Source organism: Prunus dulcis, chromosome 1 (genome assembly GCF_902201215.1).
Source record: "Prunus dulcis chromosome 1, ALMONDv2, whole genome shotgun sequence".
Classification (NCBI taxonomy): Eukaryota; Viridiplantae; Streptophyta; class Magnoliopsida; order Rosales; family Rosaceae; genus Prunus; species Prunus dulcis.
In genome coordinates, this window is record NC_047650.1 from 30971744 (window position 1) to 30990724 (window position 18981).

Here is an 18981-nt window from a genome sequence, read left to right on the forward strand (position 1 = left end):
CGTCGCAATTGCTGACTGTGCTTGAATGGGATAACCAAGTTCGTTAGGGTCACAAAAAAAAAATTCTGAATAATGGTCACCATGAGATGCACAGCAATTAACAGATTCTCCCGTGCATGCCAAAACAAAATCCTAAAATCCTAATTGCCCAATAAGGCAATAGCTTCCCCTCTTGTCTTCTGGACTCTTCCACTTATCCAAAAAAACTCATATCCACTGTCTTTGTGTTGTGTGGCTTCAAATACCACTAAAACATTCTTAACCTTAAAGCCCACTCTGTCTCCATCTGAATTTTCCGACGCAACATCCTCTGCAACTGTTTCAATGAACTTGTACGGCCGAACCCATTAATTGCCATTCTTCACTTCAGCAGAGAGATTTCAAGAACAGCTGCCCGCCAAATTTTCTCGTTCAAATTGTCTTCTGGTTGCATGCTCTGTTTCAGTGAACAGCTAGTGGGTACTGGGTTGGGACCAAGATGGAGAGATTTTCACAAAGAGAGGGCCTTCTTCTGGGCTACAGTCCTCAAAGTTCCTTCATGAACTCTGCTTCTTCTTCGCCCAGTACTTCCAACAAAAACTCAGATGTTGATTTTCATGACGTGTTTGGTGGGCCACCTAGGAGGTCATCCATTCACGAAAGGAGGTACAGCTTCAGCATAGTTACAGATAACAATGCATTGAAAAGGGTTGTTGATGATGACGACGACGAAGACAATGAAGCTTGGTCTGGTTCCACTGAGAAGCCAGTGTTTGGGGATGAGTCTATGAACAGGAGGAGGACCCAGAGCGATAACTTCTTTGATGACATATTTAGAGGCAATAGCTCGGTCAGCTCCAGTCCCAGGAGGCTTCAGCGGGACCCTTTTTCTTCAGGACCAGGTTCCAGGGTTTTAAGCCCTGCCCGGCCCCTGCCCCCTAAAGCCGAGCCCTCTGCGGCTTCTTCACTGTCCAGACAATTCAGGTACGATAGAATCTTGAGGGAGAAGAAATACAATATGTTTGAGTGGCAGCTAGTAATTGGTTTAATCTTTTGTTTAGGTCCTTTTTCTTTAATTGATTCTTGTGGCTGCAATTTTTGTTCATTGTAATTTGGTATATTTAGATACTTCACATCACTCTTCTACCAAATCTGTTCTGGCTATGAACACACTTCCATGTTTTGTGTTCTGATTTGCAATGATGTTTTTATGTTTTTGGGCGTTATACATGATGTTTTGATTACCTCAATGGCTCTAAATTTCTCAGCCCGCCTACCAGATTAACCAAAGGGGTGGACCTGCCAACAATTGGTTCCACTAGTCGTACTACTTCCCTTTCTAGATTTTCAAGCCAATCAATCCAAAGTCCTGAGGATTTGAAAAATGATATCCGATCCCCGGAGTTTTCTGGTAGTGGTGAGGGGTGCTCAGACTTGGCCACATCTGATAAAGCAGACACAGGAGGCAATTTGGAGCAGGATTCAAAGAGTAAAGAAAGTCCAACCTCTAGCAGTCCGTTTCAATTTCATTTCTCAATATACAAGTGGGCAAGCAAAGGAGTGCCAATTGCCATGCCTCTTAGGCGACGGATTGGTTCAAGAGGGCAGAAAAGGACTAACAATGAGGAACACTCAAATACTAATGAATGCGCTGCTAATGAGAGTATGGCAAGGCAATCACCCAAATCCACTCTGCCTAATATTGATTTTCCCTCCGATGACCATCCACTCGCGGATGCAGATGCTAGGTCTCCCACCTTGGAACCAAACAAACAAGAAAATGACTTGCTTCTTGATGAAAGCGGTCCTGCTAAAGTAGAACCATGCCAATTTTTTGAGGAATTAATTCTTCCAGTAGCTGAATCAGAACCCTTCAGCAGACTTCATAAAACTATTGAAGATGTTTCTGGTAATACGGTCTCATGCCGTAGAAGTGAAGATATAGAGCCTTATCCTTTACTTGAAACAGCTTCTGGCAAAGCCCCACAAAAAGAAAGTCCTGTGCTTTTGGAACAAGTTAGCGAGCCTGATCTAAAACCTAATAGTTCTTTGTTTTTTGATGATGATTTTCAACAAGGTATGTTGTATTATGTATTTACTGTTACGGGTTCATGATATACTGCCTCTGACACCACATTTGTATTTTCTTATGCAGGCAACGATGAGATATTTAAAGTGGGTGGTAGGGTCAAAGGCACCAAAAAATCATCTGTAGATGTTGGCTCTAACAAAATTGCAAAAAATCAGAATGGAAAAAGGAGTTCCTTGACGAATGTTGATGTTGATAAAGCTAGTTTCCAAGGTTCACCAAGGAACTCAAGAGATAATCTTGGAAGAAGCAAAGTTAAGGGTAAGGTCAAGGACTTTGTTAAAATGTTCAACCAAGAAGTTTTGTGCAAACCCGCATATGATGGTGACCTTGGAAGTCAGAGATATAAAACGAAGGAGAAAGGAGCTTTCAGAGCAGAGAATGAAGCGAGTATTAGCGCAGCAAGAATGTTCGAGGACTTGCAAAAGTCCAATGTGAAAAGCCCATTTCTAAATGCTTCCATCATGGTAATCAAGTTAGAATGGTTTGAGTTCACTTACCCAAAAACTAACAATATGTTTTCTTCAACATTTTGCTAAGTATCTTATTCTGTTTTCTACCCTTTTCAGATGAATGAAGATGTCAAACAGTTAGAGAAAGAATATTGTGAAGCAAAGACTGCTAGCTATGTACTTAGTAATGCTCCTGGGCAGGACGTCTCAGCATCAAGTACTGGTTAGTTCTCTTAATCCTATATAAGTAATGTGGCTTAGCTAAACACTTAAGTAGAGGAAGAAGTGGTAGACAACAACACTAGAAATCGTTAGTCATTATGGGGAAATTTCTGAGCTAAGCCTGAACAGATTGCTAGCCTATGCAAACAAAACAACATACATCTTATTCATTAAGTGTTGACAGGATCAGTTCCTCACGACCCCATGGCTATTACTGGAGATGCAGATGAGTGCTTCCTGGTATGTGGTTCTTCCGTAAAACAACTGTTTTCATCTTTTCTTGTATTCTTATAACGTGCACTCATTTGCCATGAACGAAGTTTCGTTCAGTCCATTCTGTATTTTTTATTGAAGTAAATAAACTCGGAATTCCCATGCCAATTATGTTTCTGCATACTATGCCTAACAATAATATTAAGGAACTAAAATTTGAATTTGAGCAATGTTATACTTTTTGTGAAAGTCATAGTTCCTACCAGATTTTCTGATAAGCTATTACATTGTTGGCAGGTCAAGGAATTGACTCAAGATGAGAAGAAACAGCCACAAGCTGGCGAAAATCATGAAGAAATCCAGGTAAAATACAAAGCAAACAAACACAGCATGCTGCTACAATTCTGTCTTTTATCCTTCTAGCAGTAATGTACTAGTTCATAAAATGCAGGCAGTTGATGCGAAAATACGACAGTGGTCAAGAGGAAAGGAAGGAAACATACGCTCGTTATTGACTACTATGCAATATGTGAGAGCATTGATTTTTCAAACTCTCGTATTGTCATTTTTCAGTTTTCTTTGATCAGCCTCTAATACTGCATAATAAGCCTCTAATACTGCATAATAATGGTATGCTTCAAGGCATAAAAACTTGGTTGCCACTCTAAGAATGGAACTGACTAAATATTTATCTTATGCATGGCAGGTTCTTTGGCCTGAGAGCGGGTGGAAGACTGTACCACTTGTTGATGTAATTGAAGGAAACTCTGTGAAAAGAGCATACCAAAGGGCTCTGCTCTGTTTACACCCAGATAAGCTGCAGCAGAAAGGTGCTGCTTCACATCACAAATACATTGCAGCCAAAGTTTTTGATATCTTGCAGGTACCTAATTTACTAAGAATCACATCATAAACACTTGTGGGGCGTTGCCAATTCATACTTTTTCTTTTGTTTCTCATTTATTTTTTTCTTTTGGGGCATACAGGAAGCCTGGAATCATTTCAATTCACTTGGCGCACTTTGACAATTTGAAGTTGAATCCGCCCGTCAGAAAAAGACACACTGGTTCAGTTCTTGTTAATTTGAAGTGCACATAAATGTTTATATCATTTTGATTGCAGATAAGCTATAGCTATATATGATGGGCCGCATGCTGAGCCCATTAACAATTTGAAGAAAGAAAGAAATTGCCTAAATTACCACCACCACACCACTATTGGATTAAAACGACAGACACTGTGCCCAAAAATGGAAAATTATAAAAGAAAGACAGTGGACACTCTGACCGGCTGGGTCCCATCCTAATTGTAAAAGTGTTTTGGCTTACCAGCTGTACCATTCGACTCGACTCGACTCGACTCGACAGCTTTATTCACATGAATACAATACGCTTGTCGTTTCTAGCGTTTTATTTTTTTAACTACATTTGTCGTCTCGCGCTAAAACGACACTGCAATCTGGTGAATACACAATACGAACACCTTGTTGTCTAGATGATCGACACGATACGATTGATTGACGCCGCCAACTGTCGCGGGACCCAGATACTCATTATCAAAGTTTTTTACATGTAATAAATTTCTATTAGATTTTATTTTTTGACAGTAACGATAATCATAATTCTTTTTTTTTGGGGGGGGCGAGTATGTTTAAACTCGGGAGAAATGTGACAGATACGTTGATATAACTCATATTTGCAATTTAATATTAGATGACTTCCAGTCCATTTTTTAGGATTTTCATTTTCATTTTCCCCCTAAAAAGCTATGAAGAATTTGGTGGTGGATCATATTATAAATGAGAAGGATTGTTCAGAGTCTTCAAACAATACGAGTGGACATATATATTTCACTTGACTCATAATTTAGCGATCGCTGTCTAAGTGTCTATTAATTAATTAATTAAATTATTATTATAGATATTTTTCAGGGCTGGCTGATATTAAATGAGTAGTGGTGTTGAATGTGGGAATTAGAAAGTAGACGAAGGCAGGCAGCACAAACAAGATGTCCGTGGAAGCCTTAAAAGATCAGCTGCCAATACTGTTGCTCACCCACACATTTGTCATTACTCACTTCTTTGCTATAATCAAAAGACATACTAGTAGGCCAATTGTTTGAATTTGCAAGGATAGTTCTCTCCGTTATTAATGTTTAGGTTTCAGTCTTGTTGTCGATAATATCTCTTGATGGGTAATTTGTAAAAACTAAAAAAAAAGATTAAGACTCTCTCTGTAAGTTCTCAAAGAGGCTTTATTATGCTCTGACCTTGGAATGGGTAGCCTCCCCTATTCCTAAACTTTTTTTAATTAAAAAAAAAAACATACTAGTAGTAATAATTCAAATTTTAATACCAAAAATATATGGTTTATTATTATTATTAAGCAATTATTGAATTATTGAACTGGGTTTTAAAGTCATTAATCATCTACTTATTGTTAACTTAAAACAATTAGTCTTTTCACAGAAAGAAGCATCTTCTTTTGAAAAGAACACTAATCACGTTTAGGTATAAACTTTATGGCAATTCCTGTTTTCACATGTGTTTAAATCTGTAAATTGTCCTTGTGCTGCTGTTTCTTTTCTACTTCTGTTTTCTTTGAAATTTATTACCCACAAGTCAAATTGACTAATTGTCTCACCGTCTGGCTGCAGAAAAAACTATTATGAAGCCCCCCCAATAATTATGGGCACATGTGGATGTGACACCTCAGCAATTGTTTAAGTTTTTTTTTTAAAAAAAATGAAGATAATATCATTAAGTTGTTTATTTAAATTTCTTTTTTCTTCTGATCATTCATATCCCAGAAGAAATACAAACAGAAAACGACGACGCACCAATCCGTTGAGAAAGGGAAGTTACTTTACTCGAGTCTGCTTCTTCAGGTCACGGAGATATATTATCCATTAACACCAATTCAATTTTCCCTAATTATTGTTTTAGTTGTTGGTGAGATTAAACTGAAAAAAAGTAAAAATAAATGAAGAAAAATAAAAATAAAAATAAAAAGAGTTAGACTTGCATTAAGTTGACAGTGATATTTGGCACTGTAATAATAATAGAGGTGACTGCTTTCTTACACTCTAATAATGATATTCCTCTTGCCATCAGAATCAGATTTTTCCAAAACATTGTGATTTAACAGAAACACAGCACATTAGCACACTAGCAGAGAGAGAGAGAGAGAGAGAGAGAGCTGGCAGCAGGATACAAAGGCCTTTCATTTCATAGCAGTTGGTTGGTGGCATTCTGGCTCTGAAAATACTGAACTGAAACTCAGCTGCTTTACTGTTTAGACAAGTTGGGTTTTGCTCCTCTCTAATGACTACTGCCTTCTCTGAATCTGTGAGTCCCACGACTCTCCATGTTTTCTCAGAATATTTCTTTCGTTTTTTCTTTAAATTACTTTTGCTTTATTATTTCCTCTATCTGCTGGGTGTTGATTATCTTTTGGGTCCTCCTGTTTGGAAGCTGAGAAATCTCGGGAAAACGAACAATTAAGTGGGAATTTTAATGGACTGAGTTTCGAAAAGACTGTTAAATTTAATGTTTTTTTCCCAGAAACCACAAGTCTGCAATTTTTTTTTTCTGGAGGAATAACTCTGCCTTTTTTCCTTTGTTTTTGTTTTTGTTTTAGCGTAAGATTACTGGCTACAATGTTTGTTCTTGGCTGCCTGTTAAGTTGTAATGAAAAAAGCAGGCTCATTTATTTGTTATTTTTCGTTACGTATTTCTCTGCTTCATCACTCGTCAAACTAGATCTGATGTAGATCTCTGTATACTGTGAGATCTGCACTGGAGAGCCTGTTATCTTGATTATCCATCTAAATTGTTAATTTTCTTCTGTTGACTTGAAGATAATGCTGCAACTCTGGTCAAAGCAGTACTTAAAATTCACGTTTAGGGTTATATTTATTGGATTAAGTTTTCCCTTTCTCGATAATAGTTTAGTTAGACAGCAGGAAACTTTCTTTCTTTCTTTCTGTCTTTAAAAGAAAAAATTACAACGAATTGTATGATATTGATAATCTGCAATGACTGGAAGGTTGTTCAGAAAACTCTGTTGAGTTTGATTTCTGTTGCATGCAAATGAGCCAAATTTGTGTTGAGCTTTTGGTGTTAATACCACTACATTTCATCCTCGGGTTTTAATACTAATGTAGGGTCATCAACACTACGTATTTGATTCATTTGGGTGATTTCAATTTCAAATGTTTTTGTTTGCCAACTATAATTTGTTGGATTACTCATTCTTAAGATTTTTGAGTTGACTAAAAAGCCACCCTCTCTCTGCCAACCTCATATGTATTCAAACTAACTAACTAATTTTCAAAATAAATTATAATTAAAGTCAACCTGTGCGGTGCTGTGATGGTTTCTGACATGTTAACAAGTCTGTATATGGAGAATAATTGGCTCTGTTAAAATCTCTTCTTCTTTCTTTCTTTCTTGCCGTTTCCTTTATCATCCTCCGGATTTAGTTGGAGTTCTTTGAAACATAACTAATGCCTTTCTGTTCACCCATATGCACAGGCTGGAAGCATTGACTGAATTCTGGCTATACTATCAAAGAAACATGAAATTTGAATTGAAGAAAAGATGGAGAGCCATTGCCCCACATCAATTGAAAAACAAATCAGCTGGCCGTTTTTGTTTATTTCCCAAATCAAAGTCAGATCGCTCTGATCCGAGAAAAGCACCAGTTTATCTCAATGTATATGATTTGACACCCATGAATGGCTACGTCTATTGGGCAGGCCTTGGAATTTTTCACTCTGGTGTTGAAGGTAGCTTATGTTCGGTTTATATTACCTGCCTAATGTACATTGTGTTCAATCCGAGCCATACCTCTGTTTGTTCCTGGGTTTGTGGGGGTTTTGAGTCTTATGTTTCTTCTTGTTTTACTGAATGCTATATAGGTTTGGTGCTTCTGAAATTCCAAAGGAATAAAGTACCAAATGTACTATTGTTATTCTTCTTTATGCTGCTGCAATTCAATGTAATTTCAGAGTTTCTAATATTTCACTTGCATTGTGCAGTTCATGGTGTAGAATATGCATTTGGAGCACACGACTACCCTACCAGTGGTGTTTTTGAGGTTGAACCTCGCCAATGCCCAGGATTCAAGTTCAGGAAGTCTATATTTATTGGGACAACATCCTTGGACCCTACTCAGGTTAGGGAGTTTATGGAGCGCCAGTCTTTGAGCTACAATGGTGATACATATCACCTGATTGTCAAGAACTGCAACCATTTCTGCAGGGATATCTGTCACAAGTTAACCGGAAAATCGATTCCCAAATGGGTAAATCGACTGGCAAAAATAGGTATTCTTTCATCACCCACTCTTTTCAGAGTTATATGAAATTTGATTTGGTGAATTGTTTACACACAAAAATTTCCATCAAGAATTGTTCTTAGCCATTTTGGGTTTAAGCACTCATTTGACTATACTTGAATCATTGCTAGTTATTTAATCCCTTATTTGTTGTCTACCTCCCCATAAGTTCAGTGAGAGAGACTTTCCATTACCTTTCTTTTAAAGCTGCTTATAAGCCTGCCTGCCATGTCAGCCAGAAAATTTCAGAGTGAAAATTTTAGCAACCTTAAAACATGTTCCGGATGAATTACTAATTAACCCAGTTCTTTACTTCAATAGTTGTTGGTTGCTGATTGTATCGATTGATTTTACTGTAGATTTATTAATCAGTGTATGGAATTCTGATTGTCGTTTGCTAAGATCTTTCTTTGAGTGTATGTTTACAAATTGTGTTTCATCTGGTCCTCTTTGTATATTTTGGAGGAGTGTGTTTAATATCCAAAGTGAAATTAACTTTATTCCATGTGATTATTAATATGTGGTAGGTTCAATATGCAACTGCGTACTTCCTGAAGCCCTAAAGATTTCTTCTGTGCAACACGACCCGAACTGCCAGCCATACGACAGCGAGAAGAGGAGTTTGAGAAGTACGTTCAGTTGCCTGTCTTCTATTTCAATGCGGCAGAAGCAATTGTCATCGTCATCGTTATTTCTACAGTCACCCCTAAAAGGCTGCTTACCGCCATGGGAATTGAGAAGGTCGAACAATGGTTCCTTGAAGGAAAGGTGAGAGAAACTGTTCTATGGTATGATGACTGGCGGGGCGTCCATAACCTTTAACGAGGGGAATTTGTTGCTAAGTTTTTGTGCGTCAGCAATTGAAAGCTGCCATCACTGAGATTGTTTTTGTTCTCCCAGGTTTGTGGACTGATGTTTGTGATTGTTGTAACTCTAGTTATTCATGATGAAATTGCTGATCAGTTCTCTTTATCTCCAGTTTTTCTTGTTTCTTTTCTTTTTTTTTAATGCTTGTATTTCCTTTTCTTCCATAGGTTAGACGTGACAAAACTCCTCCCAAGTGTAAATTGTGCTGTTAGCGTAGCTAGCTTGTAACATCGTTGTCTTGGCAAATGAATGCATCAACGTGCAGAAACTTTGATTCCCATCTCAAGTAAGGCTTAGGAGGCGGGAATGGGATTCACGTTTGATAAAATGTACACGAAGCAGTAGAAAGGAAGAGATTGAGATAGATCATAAAAACAATCACAACCTAAACTGTTGTACTGTTAATGGATATGAGTAATGCAATACAATATAGACCAGCTCGGAAATTACCGGCATAAAGCAACTTCCCCTATCCCATTCCTTCCCCTCCATTAACCGATAGAAGAACATACAAGAGTCAGAAACGAGAAAATGCCTGCTTTAAGAATGCCATGCCACCATCAATCCACAGCAACGCATCAGAAAAATACAAAATCATCTCATCTGACCAAACAAAAATTACTCTTCTGCATTCCATATCCATTTTAATTTTTCCCTATAACAAATAGAATCATACAACGAATATACAGATGGCGATCCGAATTAGCATTGGGAAAACAAACCTGCAGGAACATGAAAGAGATGCTTCAGATTTACAGGTGCAAAGTTTCGTCTAAGGCGGTTGCAATGCATTAAACATGTTGAATATACAAATACCACACACTATACTCTCTCAGATTATTGGATGCTTTTAGCGTTAAAGATCCACCAGCACATTAAGACCCCGTTTCTTTCTTATAAGGGCCACAGTTTCCATCAGCTTGGAATTACAAGTCAATAATGGCACACCATGGGCTTAGCTCAGTAATGGCACATCATTACAAGTTAATAATGATAATTACCACCCCCTCACTGTGGCTGTGCAATCATGATCCAATACCAACGAAAACTATGAAACTCAACTGCCACTAGATATCATTTGGGAGCGAGGCGATGAAATTTATCAATCGTCTTTCTGATGCAAAACACTAGGACGGCTATTATTACCATTAAGAGCAGCATGATATACACGCTTCTCAGCAAGTCCAATATCTGATTGAGTCATTTTACCCTGTAAACAGAACAGAAACACAGATGGAATCGAGTTACAAACACCATAAGCTCCCATGATTAATATCTACCTAGTTGATCATCAAAAATCTCAAGCGAGAAAAAGGAAGATGTAATCTTATTTTCATAATATACTTTCAAGGGGAACATATACCTCACTGGCCATCAACCTTCTGACATTGGTCGCATAGAGTTTTGGGTCATCCTTTTCTTGCTGCGAGGGGTAATAAACAGGCAACCTTGTGACCTCTATGTGATTCACAAATTGACAGAAAAGAAATATCACATGGCGCACCTGAAAACAAAGTAAATCCAGAAGACTGTGATAGGAAGGAAGTATATATAATGCATTTGACTGGGAACTAAAAAGTAAACACTAAGTGTATAATTCATTTGGCTGGATTTTAACGGCCCAAGTAAAACAGAGAATATGCCTCTATAATGAAATAGTTTTCAAGCCTGAGAGTTCTATCAGCAGCACTGACTGCAAGCTCCGGTGCCTAGCCAGTTCTGTATTAAGTAACAACTCACAATAAAAATAAACAAACCACCAGCTCTCCCAAGATTTTACTGAACTAAAGACCAGACAGTGGTTCAGTAGGAGGACATTGAGAGACACATTCAGTAACTTTCCCAAACCCAAAATTCCTATTATTTGTATTATGTATAAATTACTGTACATGATATATGTATTTTCTTTATAGGTAATCATGGAAAATGCTTAAGAAGCACTCACCCCAGATATTGAGTCCCATGCAGGACTAAATCTCTCGTAAGGATACCTAAGAATAACTGGAAGCACTGGAGCTTTTGCTAGAAAGGCTCCTGTCTTGAATGGCAGAAGAAAGTCTCCATTTGTAGTAGTGCCCTCTGTAGAAAAGATTAAAGATAAAAAGTTAACAGCATAGTAGCGCACACAACAGAAATGCTGCCATGATAGCTTAGTCATAGTTACATGATAATTCATAGCTTGGTAAATGATGATTCAGACATCCAAGAATAAGAACAACTCAAAACTCATTATATTAGGAAATCTCTTCTACTGTCATGGTTTGGTTATAACATAATCTTGCAAAGTCGCCCCCAATCCGCCAAATAATCAGTCATGCAAAACGGGAAAAATAGAATGGCAATGGATTTTTAAAATTATAACCTGGGAAAAGCATCATTGGTGGGGCAGAATTATTCTGATGTGCCTCTTTAACTCTTTCAGTCACAACGCCTGCAAATGATACACAAACATTAATCAAACAACATCATCACATAAGTAATATAACATCAGAAAGCAATAGATTTGTTTCAGCAAGAATTTCATGACTTCAATATGTCTGGCATGCTTGTGTCCAGGTCACTATAGTTATCAAGTACAAGGAACCTCCCAAAAAGAATAGGAGCATCCGCAATGTTCCACAAATTTTGAGAACAAATATTACAAAGAGCACAGAAATATCCACAATTTAAGTACCTGAAACACCCTTGAAGTCAGATGACTTCGACTCCCGCTGAACATAGACACAACCGAGGCACTTGCTGTAAAAAAATAAGGATCCGAAACTGAATTGCATTCCCTCCCGTAAAATTTATGGTATACTAATACTATACTAGAAGAAGAGAAATTAGAGATATTCACAAGGACAAAATGGTGCTCTTATGATGAAATTGAAGGAAGGTAAAACGAATTTAACGAACCTGATGAGGCCAACTAGAGGAAGTTTAGCCACCGATCTCTGCACCAATAAAATCCAGACCCAAACAGAAATGCGTCAGCGACTAGATCAGAATGATTACATATATACATAAGTAAATAGATAACAGTGGATTCTGTCTGAAAATTTTGATAGCGGAGTGATAAATTATTATTATTATATTTTTTTTTTTTAAAGAATAAAAATTTGAAGAAAGCAACAGACCTTAGCAACGAAGCTCGGAAAGGAAGAAGACATGTGATAGAGGATATCCAAATACGAAACGTGATTGGATATAATAGCCCCAGGCCTTTCAGTCCCTTCTTCTTCGCTCTCATCTTTGCACTAATCCAATCAACAACAAAAATGTCATAAATTTAAAAATAAAAATAAAAATCACTACTCAAATTTCACAGATAAATTTTATTTGTGTGTGTGGTGTGGAAGAGAGAGAGTACATCGGTGGTGGGATTGGGTTGAGCATCTGACGGTATCCGATAGGTCTCGTTGATCCAATAGAAGCCGAGGACGAAGAGCATAAGTCTGGATAAGGAGCGGCCACACTGGACAATCACGGCCCTCCTCCAACCGCCCATGTGCGCGTAATCCTCCTGCTCCTCGTCGCGATTCGGGACGGAGAAGAGCGTGCAAATCCGACAAATCAAGTAATAGATTACCAAGATGGTCATGGCCAGCACCACGCGTATCGGGACCAGAGTCACCAGGGCAAGCCCCAGCAACACCTTCTCCTTCACCGTCAACTCGCCGCGTCCCATGGTGCCGTACGCATCGCGCCGTACGTACGCAGCGCATTTCTTCTCCAGCTCCTGGAGCTCCTCGGTGGAGACTTGTGGAGCCAGGTCAGGTTTAAGAAGCGGGCGATCATCCTTGCCTGAGGCATCGTCGTGGGCCGGCTCGCCGGAACCGTCGTCGGGGACGGGCTTTGCCGGTTTGGAATTGAGGTCTTTGAGTTCGGACTCCATTGGAAAGTAACTGGGGAGTCTTGGAGGTTTCTAGTGAAGGGCCATCGAAAACGATGACGTTGACGAGTGTTTAGATCTGGAAAGAGGAGTGTCTCTCTCTCTCTCCCCCTTTTGATCTCGTGAAGAAGGTTAAGGTTGTGTTGTGCCGGGGACCGGGGCTGGCTTGCAGGTTGCTTGCTGCACGTCAAAACTCGTATTAAAAATTTAATTATAGGCCTTTAAAATAAGATAAAATAAAATTACCACCAGGGAAGAGATACGAGAATACGAACGAAAATTAGAATACGAACAGGAACGAAATGGTGGCGATTTGTAGCGTACCATGTAAGCCGCTGATGCCCGCGAACTAGAGATTGTGGGTCCCAGTTTCATTGTCCCATTCCCATCCCAACTGTAAAAACAAAAAATATTTATATTTATTTAGGCAAAAAATATTTATTTATTTCTATTAAAATGCTTGGTCGTCAATGGGTCAGGTTGAGGAGGCCGAGCCCATATTGGGTTGGTCATGGTCAACTATAAAGTAAACGCTGGTGATGTGTCAATTCAAAGTTGGGCCTGGACCAAAGGTGAACTATTAAATTTGGGTTGGGTTGAATCAAAAGACAAAGTCAAAAACGAAAATCATTTGTACTAGTTATACTTGTGGCATTTGTATTGTTGTTGCCATTAAAGATGAACATATGTTTTCGGCTTTCTCCGATTCTGGACTCTCAACAACTCTGCTGGAGATCAGAATCTCCATGGCTACAATCATCCCTGATTTTCTTGAATGTTTTGTTGAATTTTAGGTTTAGAGTTTGCGTTATTTATTTATTTATGCAACACTAGAAGAAAAAGGGATTTATTTTATTTTATTTCTGGTATGTGATATCTAGTAGAATTCTACAAGGAGAAGGAAGGGGCGTTCGGTTTCAAGTGAATCGGGAGGGTTAAACGAGAGAAAAAGATTTGTAAAGCCATAGCAAAACGTAAATAGAAGAGGGACACTTGTTATCAGTTATTAACAAGTGAGTTGCTTGCTGCCTTTGCTGATGATAATATGCAGAGTTATGCCTCCACTCTGCTATTACCAAAATAATACAAGTGTGTTGCTTCTGCTCTTGTTCTTGTAGCACACCCGTACTTCAAATTGGTGCACTTGTTAACGACATGAATACGAAAGTATAAGTTGATGCCGAATAATACCAGTCAAGCTGAAACGTTAATGGAAGACCGACCCTAAAGTAATCGTTATTTATACTCTTTTTCATCACACAAACCCATCGATTGATGATTGAGAGAGAAACTCTGTTAGTTTAACTGATTAGTTAAACCAATTTTGAAATTTCTTTAAGCACTGTGTTGTTCATGTTCTTGAAAATTAATGATAACACAACACTGCATTAAATCATATGTCAAAGCAAAGTCAAGTCCAGAAAGAACAAAACCTACCCTATATGAGCACTGTAATTGGTGATCAATGGGAAGGAACTGTGGCAACTGAATGGTAAGAGATTATAGATTTCAGATAAACAGGGTAGGAAGGAACAAGAGGAGTTCCACAAATGTAAAAAGGGAATATTGTTCCTAACTAGTCAATATGCCAAGTACGACGACAACGAAGATGCATAAGACAACTAAACATGAAAATCACAAGCTTCATACCCCGTTATTGGTTTTAAATCCCAAACTAGGAGCTTTTGATCAGTTGGTATGAATGTTGCGAGCTTCACAGTCACACATCTCTATTAAAATCTATCCAAACAAGTTCCTTTCAGTCTCAATTATCTAAAACATTGACATGCTAATAAGTTCATGTACCAACTCTTGATCGATTGGTCTGAGTTTTGCTCAGCTAGAAATTACATACATTCCAATTTCCAATTCCTACAAAGAAACATTTAAAACATAAAACAAGAACAGCAATGTGCACAAATATAAATCCTTATTGAACCACTGCCTTTTACAGCCTGTATGTAGTTTTATTCATGAGAAATGTAACAACCAGAAAAACAAGGACCTCTTCCTTACAATTTGCAGTTTCAAGCTCTAAACTGATCGTTCAATAAGCAAATTAATGAACAGGTTTCCAGCAACCATACCTTGTAAGAAGGACATGAAACTCAGCAAGACACCCAATTCTTGTGAGTGCTAATTAGTGCCGATAGCATCCCGGCTAACGATATCGAAAGCGGCCCCAAAAAGGGCCCGTCGCCGTCACGAATATCAGCTAATGCCATTAACGCGTCGGCCGCATCTTGAACAACAGAAAGCCTCTTCATCAATTTCTTTTCACACAATTTACTCAATCTCTCCTTTTCTTCCTGGCACTTATTTCCCCTCGTAATTGCGATCTCAATACTCGATTTCAGGCACTTTTCATCTTCGGAAATTCGATTCAAATCCCTAAATTTCAACGAAATGCTACCGACGTACCCAATGAACTCGGCCCAAGCGCTGATTTTTTGCAAACTGCGCGAGTGTTTGCCATCGATCAAACCAGATTTGGCCAACCAAATGAATTGCTCGACGAAGAAATACAAGCCCTCGCCTCCGTAGGCGATGAGGGAGAGGACGAGGTCTTCATTCGAATCGAAATTCGAGTTTCTCAGAGCGTTCACGTCCTGGACGAACTTCCCGAGCCTAAAGGCTTTGCGGCTCACCCCTACGCTCGACTCGAAGCTCTTGAGGCGGTGAGTTAGGGTTAGGGTTTCGGGGAGTGCAGATGAGGCGAGTATGATCTTGGTGGCGTACCTGGATATCTTGAGCAGCTTGTCCACGCCATCTCTCTTTGCGAGGTACGCTTCGACGTGGTTCAGGAAGTCTCTTTCCTTCTTGGGATTTGATGGAAGATTATTAGGTTTTTCCTGGTTCAGTAGAGGAGTGGCAGTTGTTGAAGCTTTGGAATCCATGTGAGTTGCAGAGAGCAAGCGAGAGAGAACCGAACTCTTGCTTGGTCAATTGTTCGTTAGGAGAAAATGTATCACCTACAACCAGACGACACCGTTATGGCTCCTAAAATAATAAATTTCACGTTTTTGAAGCCCTACGGCGCCGTTCGGCGCGAAAACCGTTCCCCTTCTTTTATTGGGCCGCGTGCCACCTGTTGTTCTATCTTTTCGTTTATTTATTTATGTATTTTCTTTTGTTCGAAGATTCTTTAATGGGCTTTTGTGCCTGGTAATTGGGCTAACTAAGAGATCGCATTAGTTAGTTCCGAATCCAATTGTTTATAACTTGCACAAATTACACTTAGCCCAACTTGAGTCCGAATTGGACTTTTTGGCAAGTTGGGCTAAGTGTAATTTGATCAGAGATTGACCAACTCCCTTGAAACAAAACAAAGGTTGACATCATATAGATTGATCAGATCAGAGATTGAACTCCCTTGAAATCTCAATCAACGAACGGATTTACATTATTTTGTTCAACCAAGAAAAAGTTTGCAATATTTTCAAGTATATGTTAAAATAGAAAATTCGTAACGGTGTCATCAGTTTATTGCTAATGACAACCTTTAGAATTTAGGCACAACACACACTTGCATGACGAGATCAGTTGGACTTGTAATTTTAGGATTTGCTATGTTACATACGGATTCGAGTCCTTATATTTAGAGGTGGTGCATTTATTCGGTATCCGTCACATATATAACAAATCAAAGTGAGCCTCCCGCCCTCCATTCGTCCGCCAGGCCTGCCAGCGATGCATTAGACGACCCGCCTAAACCCAAAGCTTTGAATGCAGTACCTTGAAGCTCTATCACCTTCTGCCTCATCGCCTTTCCTTGTTCACCTTCCATAACAGACCTCACCACCCTCTCAACCTCACCTCGCCCCACCACTGCTCTCTCCCCAGCCGGCTTCGGCCACACAGCCACTCCCATATCCACCAGAATCCTCGCGTTCATGCTCTGCTCAGCGTACAGAGGCCACGCAATCATCCCTACACCTTGAGCTATGCTCTCCAACACAGAATTCCACCCGCAGTGCGTCACAAACCCAGCAACGGACCCATGACTCAGCACCGCCACTTGCGGGGCCCACGAGGATATCACCAGCCCCCTCTCCCTCGTCCTGTCCAGAAACCCATCTGGCAAATACGACGCCGCACCCTCCGCATCATAACCGGCTTCGAAAAAGCTCCCCGACGCACTGACTTCACTCGGGGGTCGCGCCACCCAAACGAACCGTGTTTGGCTCAGTTCCAGTCCCCAAGCCAACTCGTTCATCTGTTCACCAGACAGCGTCCCTCCGCTCCCAAACGACACGTATACAACCGAATCTGGTGGCTGCTTGTCCAGCCACGTCAGCATCTTCTTCGATTCCAGTGTTGACGTCAGCGGTTCATCTTCATTGCCCTTGGTCAAGGGTCCGATGGGATAAACCGGTGGTGCTGGTAGACCAAGAAAGAAAGGATTCTTCCTAACAGCGCCAAGGGCGACCGGCTCAAGTTCTTCCCATGTATTTATGAAAACGCCCTTGACCAACGGAATCCGGTTGCATAGAGGCAGGACTTCTGGCATCAAAACCCCAGGGATAAGATCGTCAAGCAACAAGGGGTTGCAACCGGGGACAACAACCTTCTCGGCGATCTTAGAATAATCTCCGTCAACCTGTGCATGAAGCGTAGGGAAGTACATGGTCAACGCCGTAAACGAAGCGGAAGTCGTCAAGAAAAGGTACGTGGGGATGGAGAAGGCGGAGGCGTATTCGAGGGCTCCCACGCAAAATGGATCGACGATGAGAGATTGGATGGGCGGTTGCATATTGGTTAGGACTGACGGTAGATGGCTGAGGGTCTGCAGGACGACAAGAATGATACGAACGGAGATGCCCGTGGCGGCGGTGAGTAGGTTTGACACGTCGACATGAGGGAGGTGGATGACGTGGAGGTCGGGAGGGAGGGTGGAACTGTTGAGGAGCTGAATCTGGGCAGGTGGTGCGTCGGTGGAGATGGCAAGAAAGGTGACCTGGAAGCCGTGGTCAACGACGAGTCGTTTGGCTAGCTCAAGGAGAGGGGTGACGTGTCCCATGCCTGGGCTGGCTAGGACAGCTACATGGGGCTTCTTCTGGGTCGTCTCTCTGGCCACCATGTTTGTAAAATCGCAGCTCTAGACTTTTTGATGTGAATTAGAAAAGGCAAAGCAAAGAAGTTGGTTTATGAATCGAGTGATGAGCAAAAGCTTTCTCCGCATGATGTTTCTAACTCCAACTCACCATTGTCTACTCTTTTAAGCTGATAACATTATCTTATTGTATTCATGTGCATACTCAGCTGTAAATCATCCAATTAAATAGCATACTACATTCTTCATCGAGAAGGTCAATGAATCAGCAACACACACAGAGAGAGAACATGTTTAAGAAATAATAATAAAATACATGTTCCTCGTCCCGTAACTTACGTTGCCTTAACAAATAAATACAAGTATAAAGCAGTTGTCACCTTGTACTACGCTAGCAAAGTGTTTATTAGAAAAAGCATGAAAAGTCAAACAGAGTGTAAATTCCTTACTTACAACCTTTGTTCATTTTGTACAAAAAAGACCAAGAGCCTGTCGGTTTGGTTTTGTTTTTGTTAGATTCTTCACGAAAGTACGGCGGAGGAGTTATATTATACGAAAACGTACAAAAACCTCATCAACAACTATATATAAAAAAGGAACAATGTTCCTGTAAACACGAATTTCCTGCGACAAATGAGACAAGAATACATGTACAAAATAATATTGTATTAATGAAATTTAGGGTTACAATCTCTGTATTGAATCCTCTGATTCGATCTCCAAAGTGTTTAAAGAAAATTTGTGTTTGATACAAGGGTCGTAGAGACTTGTTCTTGATCAAACGGGTAGCACGAAGCTTGTTTGGTGTTTGAGATTTTTCTATGGTGAAAGAACCGGCACGTATTTGTTGTGCTTGGTGGCTCTTCCAAAATAGGGTAAAGAATGCAGAGAGT

The 18981-nt window shown here is 39.9% G+C and overlaps 5 protein-coding genes across 10 annotated transcripts; 2 read left to right on the plus strand and 3 right to left on the minus strand.

The window, feature by feature from the left end:
- Nucleotides 1-45: 45 nt before the first annotated feature.
- LOC117631834 (J domain-containing protein required for chloroplast accumulation response 1) lies at nt 46-4692 on the plus strand. Of its 2 annotated transcripts, XM_034365157.1 has the most exons (9): nt 56-963; nt 1248-2056; nt 2135-2535; nt 2638-2743; nt 2927-2982; nt 3253-3318; nt 3407-3484; nt 3662-3838; nt 3942-4692. In XM_034365157.1, exons 1-9 carry the CDS (start codon nt 479-481, stop codon nt 3978-3980), a joined length of 2217 nt encoding a protein of 738 aa, XP_034221048.1. In that variant the 5' UTR covers nt 56-478; the 3' UTR covers nt 3981-4692. The 2 variants fall into 2 exon arrangements, with proteins under 2 accessions (XP_034221057.1, XP_034221048.1); XM_034365166.1 differs by lacking the exons at nt 2927-2982; nt 3662-3838; nt 3942-4692 and having other exon boundaries at nt 46-963.
- A 1380-nt stretch (nt 4693-6072) lies between these two features.
- On the plus strand, nt 6073-9441 carry LOC117623743 (deSI-like protein At4g17486). 2 transcript variants are annotated; one of them, XR_004585222.1, is made up of 5 exons: nt 6073-6301; nt 7490-7743; nt 7996-8283; nt 8822-9194; nt 9329-9441. XR_004585222.1 is itself a non-coding variant. In XM_034354703.1 (4 exons), the coding sequence occupies exons 2-4, from the start codon at nt 7533-7535 to the stop codon at nt 9064-9066; spliced, it is 744 nt and encodes a 247-aa protein (XP_034210594.1). In that variant the 5' UTR covers nt 6073-6301; nt 7490-7532; the 3' UTR covers nt 9067-9272. The 2 variants fall into 2 exon arrangements, 1 of the variants encoding a protein (XP_034210594.1); XM_034354703.1 differs by lacking the exon at nt 9329-9441 and having other exon boundaries at nt 8822-9272.
- An 89-nt stretch (nt 9442-9530) lies between these two features.
- Nucleotides 9531-13302, minus strand: LOC117623700 (lysophospholipid acyltransferase LPEAT1). Of its 4 annotated transcripts, XM_034354692.1 has the most exons (10): nt 13285-13302; nt 12514-13215; nt 12281-12400; nt 12060-12097; nt 11836-11900; nt 11524-11592; nt 11107-11240; nt 10525-10665; nt 10308-10371; nt 9531-9883 (listed from the first exon to the last, which is right to left on the minus strand). In XM_034354692.1, exons 2-10 carry the CDS (start codon nt 13036-13038, stop codon nt 9864-9866), a joined length of 1176 nt encoding a protein of 391 aa, XP_034210583.1. In that variant the 5' UTR covers nt 13039-13215; nt 13285-13302; the 3' UTR covers nt 9531-9863. The 4 variants fall into 4 exon arrangements, with proteins under 4 accessions (XP_034210583.1, XP_034210581.1, XP_034210582.1 ...); XM_034354690.1 differs by having other exon boundaries at nt 9531-10371; XM_034354691.1 differs by having other exon boundaries at nt 12514-13292.
- A 1534-nt stretch (nt 13303-14836) lies between these two features.
- Nucleotides 14837-16030, minus strand: LOC117614305 (peroxisomal membrane protein 11A). Its single transcript, XM_034343066.1, has one exon. The coding sequence runs from the start codon at nt 15930-15932 to the stop codon at nt 15144-15146; it is 789 nt and encodes a 262-aa protein (XP_034198957.1). The 5' UTR covers nt 15933-16030; the 3' UTR covers nt 14837-15143.
- A 648-nt stretch (nt 16031-16678) lies between these two features.
- LOC117618034 (UDP-glycosyltransferase 72E1-like) lies at nt 16679-18115 on the minus strand. Its single transcript, XM_034347665.1, has one exon. It carries the CDS (start codon nt 18113-18115, stop codon nt 16679-16681), a length of 1437 nt encoding a protein of 478 aa, XP_034203556.1.
- Between the last annotated feature and the right edge of the window lie 866 nt (nt 18116-18981).